The sequence below is a fragment of the Durio zibethinus genome, chromosome 13 (assembly GCF_047325235.1).
Source record: "Durio zibethinus cultivar Kanyao isolate XHJ-2024 chromosome 13, ASM4732523v1, whole genome shotgun sequence".
Lineage (NCBI taxonomy): Eukaryota > Viridiplantae > Streptophyta > Magnoliopsida > Malvales > Malvaceae > Durio > Durio zibethinus.
In genome coordinates, this window is record NC_143174.1 from 4,914,628 (window position 1) to 4,938,638 (window position 24,011).

At 34.2% G+C, this 24,011-nt stretch overlaps 1 protein-coding gene across 9 annotated transcripts; it reads right to left on the minus strand.

The window, feature by feature from the left end:
- Positions 1–225: 225 nt before the first annotated feature.
- LOC111303923 (rho GTPase-activating protein 7-like) lies at positions 226–23,632 on the minus strand. Of its 9 annotated transcripts, none has more exons than XM_022900444.2 (22): positions 23,346–23,632; positions 21,957–21,993; positions 21,222–21,298; positions 13,612–13,682; positions 13,460–13,538; positions 13,165–13,309; positions 12,936–13,055; positions 11,925–12,002; positions 11,714–11,769; positions 11,561–11,630; positions 10,213–10,300; positions 9,561–9,804; positions 8,822–9,043; positions 7,286–7,633; positions 6,275–6,324; positions 5,927–5,987; positions 5,760–5,843; positions 4,783–4,896; positions 4,534–4,703; positions 3,501–3,570; positions 864–1,073; positions 226–655 (listed from the first exon to the last, which is right to left on the minus strand). In XM_022900444.2, the coding sequence occupies exons 1-22, from the start codon at positions 23,397–23,399 to the stop codon at positions 470–472; spliced, it is 2,634 nt and encodes an 877-aa protein (XP_022756179.2). In that variant the 5' UTR covers positions 23,400–23,632; the 3' UTR covers positions 226–469. The 9 variants fall into 9 exon arrangements, with proteins under 9 accessions (XP_022756179.2, XP_089598901.1, XP_089598898.1 ...); XM_089742775.1 differs by having other exon boundaries at positions 12,936–13,074; XM_089742772.1 differs by having other exon boundaries at positions 21,222–21,301.
- Between the last annotated feature and the right edge of the window lie 379 nt (positions 23,633–24,011).

Below are 24,011 nucleotides of genomic sequence, written 5' to 3' on the forward strand. Positions count from 1 at the left end.
GCTGCACAAAATTTACCTTGCTAACAACATTTTCAATTAGAACTACCAAAAAGAAACTTCAAATAAAAAGAACTCATTTAATCCGCTTAAATTTGAATCCAATTCGGTAAAATTTGACAAAAAAATCTAACTTGAGTACATAAATATAGCAGAATTTTCTACTTATAATCCATTAATTTTAGATTGAATATCCATGTTAAAATTTAACACAGAAGCGCTCTTAAATCGCAGAAGTTACTGGTTTTCTTTACAATGTCTCGTGACAAATTAAAACATCATGGTTACAACTTACAACTCCAATCACCTTCTTACAACCAAAAAACAAAAAGAAAGAAAAAGGAAGTAGGAAAAGAGAAGAAAAAAATTTGAAAGGAGCAAAGAGTAAAAGAGATACATTTATATGAAACAAATTTAGGATGTACAATAAGACAACATTGTTCCTCCAGATTCACCATACTCTTACCTTTGGTTATTTCCATGGGGGTGACGATGGTTGTTTGTATACAAAATCCTGAGAGGATGTGCCGTAGTTCAGATCAAGGTTGTGGAGCTGTTCCATTAGTTGGGAACGCCTTTCCTTGAAAAAATCCAGCCGGCTTGTTAATTCTACCAGAGCAGAAGAAGCTGCTGATGGATGTCTTGGATAATCAATCACCTGCAAAGGACAACATCATCAGTGTCAGTATTTCATGCTAGAATTAATCGGGTGTAAATTGGGTGATCTGCCACTTAAAAGGTTTGAAGTGAGAGTCAAGCTTCACATAATTGGATTCTGATGCACATCTTTCAATGGTTAAAATTGAAAGAGAAAGGCACAAATATCAGTCACCTACAGAATAGAAATAGGTAGCCAGTCAAGTTACCTCTGCTGCCCTTGACGTGGAAGGGATAGAGGCAGAATCAACCGTACAAAGCTCATCCATAGACATATTTGCTGATGCCTCGGTACTTTTTGAGTCAATTAAGCTTGTTGAATCCGTAAATTGCTTTCGAGTAGGCTGCCTGCTGCTGCTGTTGCCAACCACCATTCCCTGTCCTTTAATATTTCCCCAGTCTGTCCCTATCAAACTCTCCTGCACAACAGTTTTAAAAAGCATATTTAGAGTGCATAAAATGAGGAATGAACAAAAATATCCGAAGGGAGAGAACCAAAAAGAATACATAAAATGCTGGAGTTCAAATGAATAAGAGAATCAGTTTAACAGGAATGGATGCAGAAAAACTAAAGCATTAACTGATCGGCTCATCATAAATTTACTTTTACCATCATTAGCAATAAAACTCCTTGAATTCCAGCATCAGGATGCAAAACACGTCAGTCAATTTTATATGCAAAGGACATATCTCCAGAGCAGATGGCTCACTAGTTGACACCAGGTAAAAACTTAAATAGAGCACACTCTGATGTTTGTGAAATTCCATAAAATGGGTATTTGCTTTTTTGTACATGTTTCAAAGCTTTAAAAACCCATATAATCTAGAAATTCATTCCTTCCAATAAGGTACACTCGAACATTAAAAGAATCTCTAGAAAATACCATAGATAAGGAAGGAAATTGAGCCAATTGAGGAAAAAAAAAGGACAATCTGCCTATAACTCTCCTTAAGAGGATGAAATCACTTAGCACATGCAGCAAGTTTGGTTAAAAGGGCAAAATGGCAGAAGTATAAACAGGGCAGCAATGCCAGTTCTTTTGTTTAGCTCCCATATGGCTCCTTGACAAGGGATTTTACAAAGGATGAATAAAATTGCATTCACAAATTTGTCAAGTAGGCAAAGAGAAGTATAATAACATTGTGTTTAAAAGTATACCACAAGAGCATTGATTTTATGCTACCGTATGTTTATCGACCTAAGGCAATGTTCAAACAGCAGAACCTGGTAAAACCACTAAAGCCCACTAGCCATCTGTCCGTGGTTCCAAGATATCACAAGTTTTAGCTACTAGTTTGCTAAAGCATGAACAACATACGAGGTATAAATATTTTCATACTATTTAATTGGATTACCATACACTTAAAGGTATCCTCCTAATACCGGATAACTTTATGTAGGAGAACGTACAATAAATATGTTCAAACTATTTAACTGGATTACAAGAACACAGCTATGAAAGAATAACAAGAACATAAAAAAATCGAGGGTAAGTTTGGTAGGATAACCAGGAATGGAATTCAATGCAACTATCATACAGATGTCTTCACCATTACAGAATTTTAGAATGGAGCAAACTGCATCAGCATATTCTGAATATATGTTTAAAAATAGGAACTCCCCTCTTGCAGTGCCTTTTAGATGCAAGGAACAAACAACAACAATCTAAGTGTCAGGGCTTCTATTTTGTAGATTTTGGCAGTGAAGCCCAAATTATGATACTCGTAGTATCAGTGGGAATGGTGCCTTTGAGAAGAAAGTGGACAAGTTTGAAGCAGGAGAGAGTAATCAGTTCAACAGTTGAGGTGACTGAGGAGTCCAACAAAGCATAAACATGCCAGACCACCCAAGATACAGAAGAATTGGTGGTTTGAGAAGAAAGAAGTTCAATTGGTGCACTGCAAGTCTTATCATCAAGTCTCCAACACTTTCAGCAAGGGAAGATTGATGTCATTTGGAAGAATGAAGGTGATGTTCGGAATGAGACCAGCCAACATTTTCTAGCTGCTCTAAGTTACAGCACATCACCTCTGACCAACAGCCACTACGCACAATGGCAGCCTCCTCTCTGTCCTCCTTTCTTTTTCTTTCCTATTTCTTCCCCTCGTCCAACCCCTCTCTTGCTTCAAACTTTATATCAAATCTTGAGTTATACAACAGGCAGAAATACACCCAAAAGTATGAAACACATTCGCCTCAGTCTGCTGCTGTGTGGTTTTTTTGCTTGAAATCTTGGTCAATTACTTTGATTAGAGATTTCAGTTCATAGGGGTTTTGCCTACTGTTGGGGTTATGTTGGACAAATGGAATTGTGTTTTTTGCTTGGAAATTTGGCTGAGACTTGAGTGTTTGTGTTTGCTACTTATGTTTGCAGTGTTTTGATAACTCTTCTAGAATTTTGATATTTTCAAAATCATCCCCCACCTTATTTTCTCCATTTTCAGTATCTTTTTTTTTTTTGGTTTTTCCTCAAATCTTTTTCCATTCAACATTCTCATTTCAGGCCTAAAGCCTAAAATCTTAAAGCCCAAACCAACAAACCTCCTTCCATTTCCATTTCGGATCCACAGCCCAAAATGAAAAGAAAACCAACTACTAGTGGGTCATCCAAAAAATTCAAGAACACTAAGCCCTAAGGGTTTGACCAGGTTTTAAACCAATTAGGGCTTAGGGTCCCAGCCTCGGTCAAATGGCTGGGCCATACTGGTTCCAAAACACTTGGCAAAACAAAATAATAAAATGATGAAAGCTTACAAGACTAAATTCTTAAAATTTTTCCTTAAATGAAATCCCGAAGTCCGATTCAATTGCATTGATTTTTTAAAAAAACATATTGAAGACATACCTCTGTTCTTTGTTTCCTCTCATGATTACAAAAAGCAAGGGTTGTGTCAAAATCTTGCCGAAGAAACCTCCTGCAGACATAAAAAGAATACATTTTAAGTACAGGGAAGGGAAGTTGTCTAAAATAATGAGTCTAGACTCTTTAGCATGACAAATTTGATAGACATCTAATTTTTACCATTTTGGGTAGTTAAAGAGTGGCCAGTAAAAAGTGCATCAAAAATGTTAAAACAATGTATAAATTATCAATCGTTAGAAAGCCTCCAAAATCACCATATTACATGTAATAACAAACATTACCCAAAAAAAAAAAACCCTTTCATAACCATGCAGAAAAAGTTCTCTTGCCCTCTCTAGGATTCAATTGTTGGGTTTTTTAAATTTGGTAGTAACTACATTCCCTTACAAACCTCTAACCCAAGCCTAGTTAGCTTAAGATTTTGGCTTTAATGATTTAGAAGCTAATAAAAGATGGCTCTCCTCGCTCTCCTTCCATACTCCACTCAACAAAAGCCACCTATAAGGAAGACTGTTTTTCAATACATCTTGTAAGAACTTCATATTCTTAAGGGCTTGAATTCACCTTGATAGCCAAAGAATTTCAAAAGGCCTTAGTATTTAAAAGATATTTGTCAAGTCCCCTGAAGTAAGCCCAACATCATGCGGAAGAGTAACTGTTGTATACTTGCATGACAGCAGAAAAACACAATATTCATGCACATAATATTTAGGCTAAAATGATATTTTGGGTTTCAGAATCCTCAAGGGGAGCTTAAAAGATAACTCCTAATTCAAGGAATCAACAGGATGAAAACAAGTCACATGACGGTTTCGTGCACCAATAGGCAAAGATATAAAAAACATCTGACAAAAGGCAATTTTGAAAGCTTAAACCAGTATTGAAATGAGTCATTTTAATTGGTTCCTTGAGAAAAATCATTATGACCTCATTGAATCTGCCATGTAACTGCCTACTAAGCTTACTCGTTTAGACATTTTTAAAACCAGTATTGTAAAGAATTCCATGAACTCACTGTTGAGTGTTATGATTTTGGACATGTAGATAATGGTCACATGCATCAGAGAGAGAACCGTAATGCCGCTGCCTTTGCTGATTCAGCTGATGATGGAGTTCTGCAACCTTCTGCTTCAATCTAGCCACATCAGCTTCAGCAAGAGCAATCTCCTCAAGCTCAGCCCTCGTCTTTATATCAATTTAAGTAATAAGAATGATGAATGCTAGAATTTAAAAGAAAAATGGTACTCTTGACATCCTTACAAACCTTGGAATCCATTCCATGGGAACTAGAAATTTGTCCAGTTGAAATGCTCAACCCAACTTCAAGTGCCGCTCTAAGATCCCTTTCAGCTTGTAGCTGCTCTTGCAATCTCGAGACCTACAGAGTCATTTATAGGTAAGTAGGAACACAACTTTGGGAACATAATTCTTTAATAAAAGGTTAGATAATTGTATAAGAAAAATCATTTTCTTAACAAGAAAGAAGATAGATATATGTTCTCTTTTAGAGATTCAGCACAACACTTTTAGTTCATATGGTATGAAAATTAACACCCCCTTAGTTGTTCTGTAGTCTGAAAAAGTTGTGCAAAAGAAATTCAACTCTCCAAGTGTTACTTGAGTATAACTATTTAACAACAAATGCAAGCCAGAAAGTCTTCAAGTTAACATGACTCCCTGCAGACTGAACTTCATTCAATCATCTAAGGCCATCATCAGCTAAGAAACCCTCACTACCCAAAGGTATTATATACTGGGAAGTACTTAAGAAACAGTACAAAGAAGATATTTGACAGCAGCATGAGCCCATTGGGTTGTACCGTCCAGAAAATTTTGAAACTTTTTCTCTTTCAAACAGGTCTAAGAAAGTTCAGAAATATAACATCTTCAATATCAAATTGAATAGTAAGGCCAAATAGAATAATCAGATGGAGGGAACATAAGAGAGACACAGTTGTGGTTTTTGATAATAGGAATAAATTTACAATCAAAAGACAGATTCTACCTATTGCGGTAAAATAAAGTTTAGAAGCTATTTTCTCATTAAAGTAAAAAACAACCAAGAAAATGTATACAAGCAGGCCTAAGTAAATCATGTACTACTAATCCAAAATGATTGCAAAGTAAAAGTTCCTAAGATTCAACTCCTTGCAAAGCATTTAGTGCAAAAATCAGCAAGGAGATTAAAAGAAAAAAAAAATCTGAGCAAAAACAAGTTTTCAATTGGTAAGAAAGAAATACATCTTGTTCAAGCGCCAAGCGACGATCATGCAAAGCTTGTTTTCTTCTTTCCAAACTTGCTTGTAAAATTGCATTCCCTCTAGCCTACAATTAATAAGCAATCTGTCAGCTGAAACAGAAAACATTTCTCTACTTGGGCATAGGATGATTTCAAAAAGTAGTGCTACCTCTTTTGCAATACGATGTTGCAGGTCATTCTTTGTGATCTCAAGCCTCTGTATAGCAAACCTATAAAACATTCACCAAATTGGTTTTGCTATTATAATATAGCTTACATCAGTTCTAATATAAGAACTCAACAGCACACTGTTTTAATATATGGACATCTTACAACACTATCAAGTCAAAATCAGAAGTAGATAGATTTTTAAGATGATTACTAAAAGTCATGCTAGGGCTAAGCAGGAGTTGCAAAAGCACAAAGCCTGAGTAATAGTTTTCAAATGCAGACATACTAGTTAAAAGGAGTGCAAATAATAAAGCTGAAAGCAACAAGATTTAATTGAGTATCTTACTCTTCTTCGCCAGAAGAATCAACAGATTCCATTGACGGTGTCTTTCTGACCTGTATAATGAAGTCAATGAACATCCATGTGAGTACAGTTTTACTCAATGAACCAAAACTGTAGAAAGGAGATTAAAACACCTCATGGTGTTTCCATGTGTGAAACCAAAGCATATGAATGTCCACTAACAAAATAAGGAATAAAGTTTAAGTTGCACAGATGCTTTAAGAGAAGAGCAGTAATAGTTTGTAGAGATATACTCATTCCTCTATATGCTCTAATTACAGAGAAAGAAAAAGATTGCACGTTGTCAAGCCAGTCAGATATGTAAATTACGCAATTCTTAGAAAACAGAAAGGATTTTCATTAAGATTGACATTTCTTGGCTAGTTGATGCAGCAATCATATTTGCCATTTTTTTATTTGAGTGCATGAAAAAAAGCAACTCTCCAAATGAGTGCAGGACCAAAAGAATTTGTCAAGAGTTACTACAATTAGTTAAGAGAAAATTTATCCATGCAAAGAAATAGGGGCACTGAGGACAGTTTGATACAAATTGAAGCTATCTCACCCAGAAACATTAAATTGAGAATAATAAATGAAATCTCCAGATGGTGTGGAGCGTTATCTATTGAACAATAGAAATAGTCCGGCCTTGCAGGTCTAGGCACTATGTTTGTTGTTGAGCTTTGCATGCTGGGTTTATCAAAAATAATATAAAAGCCAAAAAAAAAAAAGGAAATAAACTGTGTAATGGAAAATCCTTGAACACAGCATCGAGACACAAAGCATAGATGCAACAATGAATAAAGCCTTTAACTTAATTCTTAAGACTCTTTTCAAAGATCAATTTTTCTAATCCCCATGGTTACAAAATTTATCAGGACATAGATTTCGTTTAAGTTAATACACCATATCTAAAATCCATTCAGAAATTGCTTGAATCACTGTGATGTGTCTAATGCATGTAATTTGAGAGTTCCTTGCAATTAGAAAATGCATCATAAAATGGTCACTCACATTGCTTCTTCCCCAAAATGTTGATCTCTTTGCATTAAGACTGGAGCCTTTAGCTTTACCAACTGGCTTCTCAGTGGAAGATTCAAGTCCAGGCACAGATATAGGATAGCCAGGATCCATTGAAGACAGAATCTCACCCATTGATCGATAAGATTCACCAGTAGGTAGCAAACTTGGGACATCTATCTCATTAATTGGATTTTCATTTCCTTTATCTAGCTTACCTTGTTCCTCCAGCTGAGCATCAGGATCTCTCATATGTAGAGTTTCTACAGCTAAGCTTGAACTCTCAGCCTGAGCATGATTGTCTCTAGGGGATTCAACATCTGAACCATCATCCCCAAATGCCTATACACAAAAATATGAATGTACCAATTAGTTAAAGGGATTATCAAACAAGTTCTGCAACTGTTTGAGTAAGAAGTAATGAACAAATCAGTATTAAACTTAGCATCCACATTGTGAGCAAAGTTTACACGGATAATTTGAAAGGAAAACCTATAATGAAAACAAGAAAGCTTCCTTCATTCAATCTCCAGTCCTTTATCAAGCTAATTCCTAGAGTGCAGCAATAACCCTAAACTAGATGGGTAAGTCTCATGTGTAAAAGCATGCTCTTCATAGAATACTTGAGTGAAATTTTGCTTCACTATTTCAAATTCAACGCATACAATTTTAAACTCGACCCCTTTCTTTTTCCTTCTTGTGGCGGCAAATCATTCATTAGTATAGTGCACAAAATGAAACTATCTACACTATGGTTCTCCTAATTAACCCTCACTGTTTTTTCATAACATAGGGATAACTTCTTTTTCATCTTTTATATTGCATAAACTGACAAATCCATCTCAAAACTACACAATTAAACTGCAGATTCTATGACTAGTATGCTCTACCATATCTCTTTCATGGATAATTACAAGCCTAGATACTTGTTTGTAGGACATGATTCTTATAGTTGTAGAATCACAAAGACAACACTCTGAAAGAATCAAAACATATGATTCCCAGCTGCAGAGTATGCACAAAAGGAGATGGACTGTTATTACATACGAAGCCCATTAACTTCTCAAGTTCAAGACAAGAGTACTATGCAAACAATCAAAACAATCTTTAACTAACTGCCATTTCCAAGATATCCTGATGTCATTTCTGAACATTGATCATCACAATGGACATCATAACAATTTCTCATGTTAAGTCAGTCAAAGGTGTATGTGCATGTGCAAAGCTTTCCATGGGTGGCACCCGGTTGACATTGAAAACCTAAGCCTGAATTTGACCCAAACCTGCGATTCCTATTATGCTTACTATTAAAATAATAAAAGTGTTTTATACATTTTTAATTATATTTTAAATTTTAATAAAAATATATTATTACTATAAAAATAGCATTGGGCCAGACCCGGGCCTAAAGATTCATGCCCAAGCCCAGGTCAAGTCAGGCCAGACCCTGGCCAAGTGGACACCTCTAGTGTGCACTCATGGATGAGTAAGCTTTATGTTTTTATATTGGACGAAAGGGTGACAAAGAACCTTGTAGTCATACAGATCACTGCCTGCATAACCACTGCTTTCACTTAATTTCCCACTGAGAACACATTGAGGATCATCATCTGTGTCTGGATCAGCTTCATTTTCTGCATCATGGTAACCATTGTCTTTCATATCAGGATTTTCATCATCAGTAGAATCTTCACTAGCACTGTTTTCAATCCTGGAATCAGCTGAAATAGAACGTCTTTGTAGATTTTCATCCTGAAACAACACAAATAATCACCACAAATAGCACTATACTAAAGGAGACCACAAGCATACGTTAAAAATATTTTGAAACTAGAATTATGAGAAAGAAATCTTCACTATCATTAGAAATATTACAAAGGAGGGACAAGCTTTCAATAACAGCATCAACAACTCAAGTTTACAACTACTCAGTAAGAAAGCATAAAATGACATTCTCATCACATTCACAGTGGCTGTACTAGCTGATTATGAAATTCATTCAAATCAAAAGAGTTCTAAATGAGTTTGTGCTTAATTAACACTTATAGGTAGCTGGCTATAAATGTTATGATATAATTTCAAGCATCCTAAGTTTATACAACTTCTTCCTCATGATATATCATTTAAATATAAACTTGGGTATGAATTATTCTAACAACAGTTTTAAAAAGGATACACTCAGGTTTTATCATGTAGCATAACAAATCATAGAGAACGCATTTAGATTGATATTTCATATCAAACAACAATGAAGCTGGGAGCATCTTACATTAAAAATATTCTCATACTCCTCCAAAAGAGTTGTAATGATGGCATGAGCATTATTAGCAGCATTTGCAGCAGCAAGAAGCTGGGCAGAGTTATCGCCATTAACATCAAAGTCATCCTCAAACTCACATAGACCAGCTAATAGGGGGCGTAATAGCAAGGGTGCCATGCAAGCAGCAACAGCAGATGGAGTCATTCTATTCTCATGAGAATGAGATGAGATTGTATGCATCATCTTCAGAATCCTGTATCATGTTATATAAATCGATAAATATTTATAAGAACTTCCATGTATCTTACAAAGCATAACCAAGTGAGATAACTAGATGGCTAATCCCATACTTTCTTAGCAATGAATCACAAATTAGCATCTACTTTTGTGTCAAAACATTGGGCTAAATGATCACATATGCAGCAAAATCATCTTTTCTGCTTTCATGTCTCATATCAACAAGATGTCTACTACTCTTGCAGTGTTTAAATTATCAAATAAAAAAAATAGAAACAAGTATTTATTGTATGAAATGCACAGTTTTTATAATATTAAAAACAATCATAAAAGTTTTAATCACAGTAACACCACAAGGCACAATAGATGCAAATAGGGGGAAGAAAGTAAAACATGTCATGTTAGAAAGAGATAAAGAGGTTACCTTTGTAACAGACGCCGGTTTGGTTCAGGAAATGTCTCTAATATGGCAGAGCGTATTGCACTTATCCGAGCTTCCTTCCCATCAATTTCTTATCCAACAAAAACGTAAAACATTATTAACTTTTACGGATACATGGAACAATTATTTTGCTAAAATGCAAACTAACTATTGAAAAAAAAATTATAAATCTTGTGAAACAATTAAAAAGAAACAAAAAGAATTAAAGAACTGTTGGGACAGAACTTGATACTTTTGACAATTAACAAATTCTTAAAATAATGAAGATGGTCTATTATAAAGTGTACCAATTGCAGCAGACAGGAATCAAACACAAACCACAAAAACAAGAAGAAAATGATACTTCTTAAACTTGGTAGAAGTAATATATGCATTTGCTCCAGGGCGTAAAGTTCAAAGGCACAAACCATAAAAAGCCAGTTCATTCAAGTCTAATCAGTTTAAAAACACAAAAACAATCAGAAAGTGGCAATGCCAATGCAGCATAACAACATTAGCAGATTCAAGACCATGACAAAGTGATTCAAATACACATAAGTAGAACCATGTCAAACCAACTAGGAGCATCTACCTTACCTTTTTCATTTTAACAAATGAGCTAACATCACAAAAAGCCCCCAACAAAATGACAACTTAACCGCATGGTTAAACATCATGCCAGAAATATTAGCTAATACCTTGGTTTTTTGCCAACTTTATCTATATATTTCGTTTCCTTTCAATTCCAGTGACCACAAAATGGACCACTTTGTCAATCATGAAATTGAAAATGCTAAGAAATAAATACAATAACCTGTCAACACAACAAAGATTCTATTCTTCCCCTTAAATACTGATGTATGTATTTCCGATAAATATTTATAGAAAATAATTAAAGGTTTTCTGAGCAATATAATGCAGGGTATTAACTGGGCAACTTTGCAGCTTCATCTACCATGTTTTAACTATATCATCTGGGGTAAAATATTCCTCTATTTACATCCATAAATTTCCCAAAAATTGGGTTCAAGCTCTAAGTGCCCAATTCTTCTATTTATTCTAGGTTTGCCATGTCAATATATGATGCACCTGAAATATGAACTCAGCATGCAAAAACTCATGGGTACAGGATAAAGCAAGCATGTGAAGCATCATAATTTCATACGGAAAGGTTTTACTTTTTCTTTTAAATATACATATAATGCACCAAATCTGTCTCAAGAATAGGTATTAGGCATTTATAAAAACAATAAATATCATCTAACTTCTTAAAGAGGTACTATCCAAATTCTAAGTCAAAAAACTTGAGAAAACATGGGTAATTGAAAAGAAAAGAAAGAGTTAAACATACTGTAAGCCTCCAGCAATGCAGTACAGCAGGATGCAGGAACTGGGGATGAGGGTAGCTCCCTCAGTACATGCTGTGGATCAACACCTTGGCTGATTAAGGAACATGAAGATTAACCTGAAAACTATAAATGGCATCATATACTGACAAAATTACCTTAACACAGTCTCCCACAACATGAGCATCCTCATCAGTACCAAATTCAGTCTTGCCTACATTACAAGAAGGAAGACAAGTAACACAGCTTAATTTGGATGGCATGTTAACAATGTAACTTATCCACAGTCAACCTAAAACAGTTGAGAAATCCAGATATGAAAACATGCCAATATTCTAAAATAATCATCAATTTGAAATGAAAAGATACCCTGCTCATATTCTTGAACTCTGCGATCAACCTCCTCAACATCTGCAGACTGACGTAGAATTCCCTCCACTCTAGTTCCTATGGTAGAAACATCATATAGTAAGTGAAAAAAATAGTAACAAAGAATCAAGAAAACATTTTCTTCACTATATCTCTTGCAGGTCTCTTCATGTAATCACTGAAATTTCCTAGTTTGTTCTTCCAAAATAGGCTTGCTAGTAATTAGTTTTACAAACTCAGCCAGATCATAAAGTTTAACTACATATCCTAACTATCCTAAATACCAGAAAAGCAATAGTTACATGTAAGGTTGTGCAATCTAGCGTAGATGATGACTCAGAAATTTAGACCAAGAATGAGGGAAAAAAATAATATATGATCAAAAGGATGTCAGTGCAAAGAAATTTTCACCTAAGGTCAACAAAATTTCAGATTATAAATACAACTGAAAAAGCAAACTGCTAGCCTAGCAAAGGATCTTAATTTGCAAGACACAGAAAGGCATAGGACCCAATGCTACAGAAAATCAAAATATCAGCAGCTATGTGGCCAGAAGAAATGTAGCAAAAAAAATTGTATTGCCAGTTTCATTTTAATCCTTAATAATTTTACTTTAAGTAACACCAATCTTACAGTTGGCTGCTATTGCAATCTGATCATTTGTGCATGTGTGGGTGTAGGTGAGTGTAAGGTCAACCCAAAACCTCCCCAAACTGCTTCTTTCAGACCACTCCCCATCTATAATATACAAAGAGAAAACTTAAAAAACCAGAGATCCTTACAGCATCATATTGTTTAAAAAATAAAGCTATGGATTTCTATGTGGTAAGCAAATGGATGGTCACAAATCTTCCCTACTTTTATGATTACAAGAATAAAACCAATTCCAAAGACTAAGACTACAAAATTTTAGACAAGACATCTGTATGTGAGAAAGACTTCACTTCTGTCAGACCTAATGAAGAGCTCAAGTAACATGAGTAATAATCAAAACTTAAAATTACCACTTACCAAACTTCTCAAGAAACTGCAGAGCTTTCTCTAGGAATGATGGGCTTCCATCAATATCTTCTAGTGCAAGCAAAATTGGTCTTCCAACAACCAATGATTTAGCAGTGCGTTTGTCTCTCCCTAAGAAGAATCCAAAAACCTAATAAAACTAAGTAAAAAAATTGCAGAAGAATCTGTAGACAATGAATGATCATCAAATAAATTTAAGAAGAAACTAGGGGGAACAAACATTGATGGAATGATCCTTCAATTGTATCAGTTGTGTCATTTCGGAAAATCCCATTGTGTCCCATGACAAGTGCAGCACTTGGCGCTCGTGTGAGGGCATGTTCTAGAGCTGTCTTCCACTCATACAAATCCTCTGATGTCTCTGCCTGAATTTATAAAGCAACAAGGAAGGAATTAGCTCATTGAACATTTTCTTCAGGAAAATCACAGAGTATAAGTCATTCAAATATGTTAAAAAATATATAAAAAGTATGTAAAATAATAACTGAAACAATATCCAACTACATATGATGCACCTTAAGAGTGAAAGCCCGTCCATCACGCCCATCAGGAAACAATACAGTCAACAACTTTTTATCTTCTCTAACTACAACACTGCAAACAAGAGGAATTAAAAGAAAGACTACAGCGACAACTATCATAGAAAAAAAGCAATGACCATCCATACCTTCCAGAATTGTTCAAATCAATGCCCCCCAAAGTCAAATTAACTTCACCACCTCGTTGTGGTAGGGCACTCTGCCAGTAAATAAACTTTTAGTGAACATTCAAAACATAAAAAGCAAGACCATGATCAGATTGTCCTCTTTGCAGGAAAATAAAGCAATAAACATATATCTAAATTAAGTCCTGGAAATAAGACTTCTAACAAACATGCTAAAAAGTGAACCATGAAAATTAATAGTCTCTCCCCCTTTCCCTCTCTCTAATAAGAAATGGAGGGGAGGGGAGGGGAGAAATATATAGAAAGATCAAATCACAAAACCAATTGCATGCTCAAACATTTCACCCTCTCTCAAAACCACATGCAAAAGTTGTTATTACATCATTTCCATGCAAACCACTATGCTGGACTTGAATCAAGATGGAAACTCATATCCTAATAACTTTTGCAGAGGGTAACAAAGACTTATCTCATCAGTTTTGACCTTCTACCTACATGATAAGGGGGAGAATGGTAGACAAAATCATATTGCATTTGGTCATCATGCACTGAATATTTCACTTTTTCTAAACCAAGCATCATAAAGAGTAACATTGTAAGTATTTCCATCCAAACCACAAGGTCTGCTCTTACAACCAATACAGAATATTTATTTGCTGATAACTTTTGCAGAATTGTGTTTCAAGACCTTAATCTTTCATAACTAGATCCATATAGACCAAATCTTGATAAACTTAGCAAACAATAGACCCTAAAATATGTTGCAAAGCGAACAAGGAAGTTGCATCATGATAAGGGTGACCGGTCATAAAGTACCCCACCCTCTCAAACAGGGCAAAGGTGGTACATGTGGTTGCTAGGTCAGAAAGGTGAGTTCTCTACTGAGCCAGAGCTCCTTCCCTAGAAACCAAGTGGAGACAATCAACTCATTTTGGAGAACAATACTGTCTCGCTGAGTCAAATTCCAAGCTTAAATTCTGTCAACTCACCGAAGCCCTTAGAGTGTCAAAGAGAAGATAATAGGGAAGCAGTCCTCTTCTCAGCAAAAGAAGCTATAAAGATTCACCCGTGGCAATATGTTGCAAGGCACATGTCTATTCTCTGTGAGATGACAAAGGCAAGCATCTCCAACAGGGAGGAAAGGAAAGCATTTACTATGTGAAGAAAAACTCTTAACCTCCAAGACAAGGCACTAAAGTTATCCTTTATATCATCATAATGCATAGATTAGTTGTACTTGCAAATTTGAGTTGCCAACGACACACCAATATAAGTTACAAATACACACTAACACAGGACATAAGACTTTTTCCACAACCACCATCAATCTCACCTTAAAAAGAAAAGTTACTGTAGGAAAACACTTATTTATAGCTGGTTGTAATCTTGTAATCTGTATATTTATATTTGTATCTCTAGAATTAAGTATTTGTATCCCTAGAATTAAGGACAAAAAATTAGGATATACAATCCCTCAATTATAAGATCAATTTTAGGAAGATTTAGTTTCCTATTTTACCCACTAGTTAGTTGTATATAAACCTAAGGTGCTTGTGTAATTCTTTATGAGGAGTTTTTCAATTTACATTCAGTTTTACTCTTAGTTTTCCACACTGTTTTATATCTTAGTTTTCCACACGGTATCAGAGCTTTAGGCTCTTCTTGGGAAGAAAATTTTTTCAGCCTTCATTGCTGAATTCTATTTCAGACCCTCATAGCCAAATCTTGTTAAATCTTTCAGTCTTATTTTTTCCTTCTTTGGCCTTCATTGCCTAGAATCATCTCTGATTAAACATTTACTATCAAGACTTGTTTTAGTTCTAACAAAGATAACCATCCCAGAGATAGCAGAATTTGCCACTACTTCCCGATTTGAGGAAGTGACAACCGTAAAACCACCAGAGTACTACAAAAGTCTTGGGAACGAAGAGAGTTGGATAAAGAAGAGATTGAGAAACTAAGAAGCCTATTGAAAACTCTCAAAAAGCTTATTGGGTTATGTTCGTTGGGTAAGGTCTCCAGTTCAGGTAAAGCTTCTGGTTCTCATGAATTAAATGTCTCAGTTAAGCCTATTACAAGTTCTTGGATCATTGACTTAAGAGCTACAGACCATATGACACATTCCTCACAGAAGTTTAGTATATACCTTGTGTCCTAGTAATAAGAAAATTGTTGTTACAAATGGTTCACTTACTACAACGGCAGGATTAAGAGATGTTCAAATTAATCCCTCTTATGTTCTTAAAAATGTTCTTCATGTTCCTAGATTGTCTACTAATCTGATATCTATACAAAAACTTACCAAAGACATGAACTACAAAGTGACTTTTTATCCTTCTTATTGTGAATTTCAGGACCAAAATTCGGGAAAGAGAATTGGACTTGCTAAGGAGAAGGATGGACTATACTATTTTGAGATATCAAACAACATAAGTAATATCAAGAATAGTTTACCTTTGTCATTTCTTTCTGAAAAATTTTTCAATAAAGACAAAATCTGACTTTATCATTTTCGTCTTGGACATCCTTCTTTTGGAACTTTGAAAAACATGTTTCCTTCTTTGTTCAATGTATTAAATGTCAAAAATTTTTATTACGATGTTTGTGAACTTGCAAAGCATAAACGTGTGTCTTTTTCAGTTAACAATAAAAGAAGTTCTACTCTTTTTTAATTGGTTCATAGTGACATATGAGGTCCCTCTACAATTCTTAATATTTCTGATGCAAGGTGGTTTGTTTCTTTCATTGATGATTGCACCAAGGTCTCTTGGATATTTTTATTTAAATCCAAATCAGATGTGAATAGTGTGTTTTAAGCTTCCAAAACAAGATCCAAAATTAATTTGGAGTGAAAATCAAGATATTTAAGCTTGATAATGCAAGAGATTATTTCAACCAGAGTTTATCTACCTATTTCAAAAAAGAAGGGATTATCCATAAGTCATCTTGAGTTAATACTCCACAACAAAATGGATTGACAGAGAGGAAAAACAATCATTTACTAGCCACAACCCGAGCTTTACTTTTTCAAGCAAACGTACCCAAATCCTACTGGGAGAAAGCTGTTCTCACTGCCACACATATTTTAAATAGATTACCTTCAAAGGTTTTGGGATTTAAAACTCCTATGGAACTACTCTCACAATTCTATCCCAACTTTAATACAACAAACAATCTCACACCTAGGATATTTGGTTGTACATCATTTGTTCATGTTCACAGTCACAATAAGGAGAAGTTGGATCCTAGAGCAATTAGGTGAATTTTGTGGGATATTCATCAACTCAGCAAGGGTATAAGTGCTATCATCCTCCTACCAAAAAATTATGTGTCTGCAAATGTCACTTTTGAAGAAAGTAAATCATAGTTTACTCAACCTTATCTTCAGGAGGAAACTTTATTCATGGAAAATAAGGATAAAAACTTCTTTTTGCTTGATTTGTCCTCCTCTTCAACATTTTCACCCACTGATTCTTCGAAGTCGAAATCTGTTTCTTCTTAGTTCAAGCCAAACACTGAATTTGAGTCTGAACTTATTCCAAACACAAAAGATGTGACAAAGGATAATATTGTTCTTGATTCTATGAAGGAATTACAAGTGTACTCAAGAAGGAAAGCTCCAGATCCTGAACCAATGCAAGTCCAAAAACCTGATCCTAAGTCTGAAAATAAGGTAACTACAGTATTTGACTCCGTTTCTCAAAATGAGAGTGAATCTCCTAAAACTATAACTAGTGATTATGATCTACCTATTGCCACTAGGAAAGGAACTAGAGAATGTACTAAGCATCCATTATAGCCAATATCTAATTTTGTGCCATTTGAAAAATTCTCACCATCCCACAAAAATTTTCCTGTGAGCTTAAACACTATTTCTATTCTAATTACATTATCTGAGGCATTATCCAATGAGAAATGGAGGTAACCCATGAAAATAGAACTGGAGGCCTTAGAGAAAAATAAGACATAGGAACTAGTAGAGTTGCCTAAAGGAAAAAATCCAGTTGGGTGTAAATAGGTTTTCATTGTAAAATACAAGGTGGATGGTACTATTGAAAGGTATAAAGCCTTTGGTAGCTAAGGGCTACACTCAAACTCATGAAGTGGATTATCAGGAAACTTTTGCTTCAGTTGCGAAGATGAATACAGTTAGGATTTTGTTATCATTGATTGCAAATTACAATTGGCAGCTTCATCAATTTGATGTAAAGAATGCTATTCTACATGGTGATTTGAAGAAGAAATATATATGAAGGTTCCACCGGGATTTAGAGGTCATCTAGAAACAAACAAAGTATGCAAGCGGAAAAAGGCTTTATATGGCCTTAAATAGTCTCTTACGGCTTGAATCGGGAGATTTGCCAAAGTGATGCTCGCAAAAGGATATAAGCAGAGTCAAGGAGATCACACATTATTTATCAAGCACTCTAATTCAGGGAGAGTCACAGTTCTATTAGTATATGTTGATGATATAATTGTAACTGAAAATGATAAAAAAGAGAGAGAATCTCTAAAACAGTGTTTGGCTAGAGAATTTGTGATAAAAAAGCTAAGGAGAGTGAAGTAATTCCTAGGAATTGAAGTATCTCATTCACAACATGGTATTTTCATCTCACAACAGAAATATGTGATGGATCTTCGGAAGGAAACTGGAAAGCTCGCATGTAAACTTGTAAATACCTCTATAGATCCTAATTATAAACTTGGAAAAGCTAATGAAGATGCTGCTTTAGATAGAGAGATGTACCAAAGATTAGTTAGATGACTCATTTATCTCTCACATAGTAGACCTGATATAGCATATCTGTGAGTGTGATAAGTCAATTTATGCATAGTCCTAAAGAAGTGCACCTACAGGCTGTCTACCTTATATTGCACTATTTGAACGCCAATCCTGGGAGAGGTATCTTATTCAAAAGAAATTTGGGGCTGGTTCTAGAGGCATACACAGATGCTAATTATGCAAGTTCAGTAACTAATAGAAGATTCACCTCTGGCTACTGCACTTTTCTAGGTGATAATCTTGTGACTTAGAGGAGTAAAAAACAGAATGTGATGGCAATATCAAGTGCTGAAGCAGAGTTCAGAGCAATGGCTCAAGGAATTTGTGAACTACTATGGTTAAAGATTATCCTAAAAGATTTGAAGATCAAATGGGATGGACTAATGAGACTCTACTGTGATAACAAGTCTGCAATAAGCATTGCACACAATCCTGTGTAACATGACAAAATAAAACACATTGAAGTAAACCGGCATTTCATAAAAGAGAAATTAGACAGTGGGTTGATTTGTACACCGTATATATCAACCAATGGTCAACTTGCAGATGTGTTGACTAAAGGTCTTAACAGTGCAACATTTTAAGAAATTATTTCCAAGCTGGGAATGGAAAATACCTATTCACTAGCTTGAGGGGTAGTGTTGGAAAACACTTAATTACAGTTAGTTGTAATCTTGTAATCTGTATATTTATATTTGTATTCCTAGAATTAAGGACAAAAAATTAGGATATACAATCCCTTAATTATAAGATCAGTTTTAGAAAGATTTAGTTTCTTAGTTTACCCACTAATTAGTGTTATATAAACCTAAGGTACTTGTATAATTCTTTATGAGCAACTTTTCAATATGCATTCAGTTTTATTCTTAGTTTTTCACACAGTTTTATATCTTAGTTTTTCCACAATTACATAACAGGAGTTTCAACTCATATAACACCATAACAAGGATTCTCGAATAATGCAAAAAGATCCCTACAATCCTAAGTCAACGAACTTTAAGAAGTTTAAAAAGACCCTCAGGTTTGATGGTATTACCTTAAATTCTAGGATTCAGGTGGTGAACACATGTCAAGCCTAAAACATGTTCCAAATTTAGCCATCAATGACATAGGCGATACCCAATGAAGCAAAAATACACATACAAGATATAAGTATGATATGATACAGACATGTTGAAATGATCTTCAACAAAGTTAGATATGATACAATAAGCAATCATTAAATCTAAGATGACTATGCAAAATCCTTTCTATATCATACCTGACTGATTTGGAAGAGTTACTCTTATAAAATGATACTCCCAACAAGTTTTCACAATTTGCATGTGAGAGTCACTTGTATAACTGAAAGTTTGATTAAAAAATTGCAATATAGATGCTGATCCTTGTCAAATCAGAGTTAACATTCATATGTGGCTTTTATGAACAGAAATTGCATTTTTTTCTTGGTTTTTATCCAAGGAATACACCTCAACAAGAATCTTTCAATCTCTAAGATCCTCTCCAAAAAATTGGATTCTTTAATTCTTTCCAAACTAGTACAACATGCAAGATGTTAAGATTGATGGTAAAGATCTGATCCAAATGTCAACAAATGTTTACACTAAGCCAATAATTGATTTTATACTTAGATTTTCAAATGGAAAATATCTTCCACATGTTGTTTCCTTCAAGGCAGTGAATATACAAGGCCCTAACTCTATATATTTTCCAAAAACGTAACTTCATATGTTTAGAGTGTGATACAGATTCTCGTAATGATCATCCCATCATTTAAGTATCAACAGTCCCCAACATGTTGGTTGTACATACTTAACAACCAAACAAAAGCATATCTGTGTGTGTGTGGCATTAAATTGCTATTATCCTCTAACTAAATCAATATTGAATTAACAACCAAACAAAAGCATATCCGTGTGTGTGTGGCATTAAATTGCTATTATCCTCTTAACTAAATCAATATTGAATGACATAAAATGTACCATCAAATCCAGTGGTGGATGCAGAATTTTTTTCTAGAGGTGTCCACTTTTATTCTATATATATAAAGATTTGCCGATCAATTTATCAATTTTGAAGATGAAAAGAGTGTCCTGGGAAAATTTTGGAGTGTCCAGTGGAAATTTTTCTTATAAATTTTCTTATTTTTCAATCTTTAGGGGTATCCATGATAAAATTCTGAGGGAGCACAGTGTAAAATTTTCCTTCATAATTTCATATCTTCCAATTTTTGGGGTGTCCATGGACACCCTAAATCAATACGTGAATCCGCCAGTGATCAAATCATGCTTATGGCCAAAAAAATCCAAAGGCATTTATATAACACAGCACATCAAGAAGTGAGAAAATCTAAAATTAGCAGCATGTTGATGATACAATGGTCCACAACCACTCTCCCAAATTCCTGCGATGACTGTGTAGTATTGTCTAACATATAATCAATCATTATCCTAATCTATGTACAACCATTCTGAATGATTTAAAATACATTATTAAAGCATCCCAACAGCTACAGCATTGGAAAGACATCATATATGGATAAAAGTACAAAAAAAGTGAGGAAAAAAACAACTAACAAATTAAATATGATACAACAGAATATTGTTGTTTCTAAAATGCAAAGTCTACAATCATTATACTCAATTACTGCTTTATACGGCAATAAACATCATACAACTATGAAATTAGCAATCAGACAACAGATTACTAATACTAGCATGTCTTTGGCAGCACATAAAAGTTAAAGATTAATAGAACAGAAAAAATTTGGAAAAAAGAAATAAGCCATGCTACAATTACTCATGTAAGGGAAAGGATGATAAGTACTAACAGGATCATTTTTAAAGAACACCAAGGAAGTACGTGTGAGGATAAACCACCTCTTCTTCCAAGACTTCCAACCGATCCCTGCTGAAGTTCAACACAAACTTATAAACTAATTTTAGATAAGCTATATAGAGAATTGAATCAAAGGAGTATTTAAAAAAACATAATGATATGACTAGGCCCCACACATTTGAGAGGTCGCTAAAGGTGTATTTAAGAGAAGTAATGGAGGAAATCTCAATCCTGCTCTTGATTTAACAAATATTAATATAAAAGATGCATGTCCTCCAAGAATTTGGAGGTAATAACTGATGGGGTAAACATTATTCTGCACTTCAAGAAGACAATGTGCAAAATTAATACTGAAACCATAAATAAAGAAGAATAAATACTTGAACATGGTTTACCAAGAAGACAAGCATAAGTATGTTCATATACGATACATACATACAAATTCACACAAAGAGAGAACAAATTTACAGATATAGATATAGATACAGATATGTGCACACACAAACAGTTGAGGCAATTTATACACATAAACCTATGCCAAATAAACAACTTGCTCATTTTCATTATAAATAAAGACAATTATTCTCTCACTAATTAAAAAAAATAGATATAAGCATTATTTATACAAGTACAAGTCGTGGACAGATAGTAAAACTGTTGAGGCAATTTATATCTAAGAAAAGAATTTAAAAGTGGGGAAGAAACAGTGATAAAAAATTTTACGAACCTTTAGAGGATATGAAAAGCGGGCCACTTTTGAAAACCTGTGAAACTGTCACGTCAGAAGCCATGAACGAGCATCAACTGCCTAGTGTAAAACTAATTATACTCTCACAAAAAGAGCTTTTTATCATTTCAATGGAGCATATACAGCATATGCACCATTCGAGGTACCATTAAAAGCCAAATTTTTAATGTTATACTGTCAGTTAATGGTACCAATCAATCAATGATTGAAGCAATGATTATTTACATAATGGACTAGGCTGTTTTCTCAAGAATTACGAATGACCCATTAAATTGATTAAACAATGATTATTTACATAATGGACTAGTTCGCTTTTCTCGAGAACTATCCAGAGTTGTAGCAAAGTATGGATTCACCAGTTGACAGTAATACACGACTATAGACAGCAAATCAATTCAATAATTTATAACAAGCAGCTTGGAAACTATATCAGACTGTGGAGTACAAATTGGGGCATTCAACATCCATTGTCTCTAGGACTCAGTGGAAAAACATATTACAGCTTATAAATTATAAAACTGTAGCAATGTGAATGGAATGAAGTGTAAATTCATAGATTTCAAAAAGGCGTTGGTCAAATTTCCTAGGTTCTCCACATATCTTTTCTTTTCCTTTTTTATGTGATCTGCCCATCCGAATTTCCTTAAATTTTCTGTTCTTAAATGAAGCAATGCATTTTAAGTCACAAAAATAAATACTGAATAGCATGACAACTTTCTCATTATAAAACAATTAGAAGTTGGTTTTACACATTTTCTAAAGACCCTAGAATCAAGGGGGGAGAAGGGAAGAAAGAGACGTATGCAGACCAGTTTATTGGCACTTACTTATCACTCTATTTGTTTAAGATAAAATTCTGCTGGACATGCTTGTTTGTAAGGGTAAAAAATTATTAACCTAAAGAAAAAGTTTTACATTGATATTTCAACTATTTACATAATCAAATTCCAAAATTAAATTCCTTGGTATTTAAATTTCCCATACGTTCAATCACAATGCGTCATTTGATCCAAACAACATTCTGTTTTATTTTCGATTTTTCAAAATTTTCGCAATTAGAGTTCTCTTAAACGCCTTTCTTTCTTTCAAATTGAATGACAATAGTATTAATAAAAAAGCTGAACTTCAATTTAAAATCTCAAAATTTTTTAACTTCTAGCAAAATTAGTAATGTAAATGCCCTAATCAAGAGTTCATAATCTGGAACATCATACAATCAATCCAAAAAATGCACAATATAAAGAGCTAAAATTTTATTTTTCTATTCACATTCCATTTTCACAGAAACCGAACAAAAATTATGGCCAAAAAAAGAAACCGAACAAAAAAAACTAAAAAATAAAAGAACAAAGAATAAATAGATGTTACCGTGTTTGAGGCTCCCCCTCTGGGCTGCTCGAATGCCGCTAACGAAGACGACATTTTCGCAGATTAACATTGAAATATTCAATCAATCAAAAAAAAAAAACTCCTCAGCATTTCAACTTCTCATTTGACAATGAGTCAACACAGTAGATCAGCAAGTTATCCGAATCGAGGCAAGATCTAATAGCTTAGAGCAAATAATAAGTGAATCTTTAAGCTTAGGGTTTTTCCTTTTTTTTTTTTTTTTGTTTGAAAGAAAGAAAGATTAATACAGACAATAAAGCACAATCACCAACCTGAACTACCACTCTCTGTATAAATATAAGCTATTTACCAAAAAAACACTTTCATCTCTCTAATTTTTTCTCTCAATTTCGTTTTTGATTCTTTTTTTTTTTCTAATTTATATTTATATATAATTTATTTTGGATTAGTGGTTGTTGCAGTAATATGAAAATCCGAGAAAAAAATAGGGGTTTGCTTTTCACCTACATCACAGGTTTGGGAGAGAGAGCAAAGGTCATCTACGGTCAGTTTAGTCCAAGCTCTACTTCTTCACCACTTATAACAAGTCAAGTCATGTGAAGCTGACATGGGCATACAATTTCTTTTATTATAAATTTTATAAAATATTAATTTATACAATATAAAATTAAAAAATTGTTACAT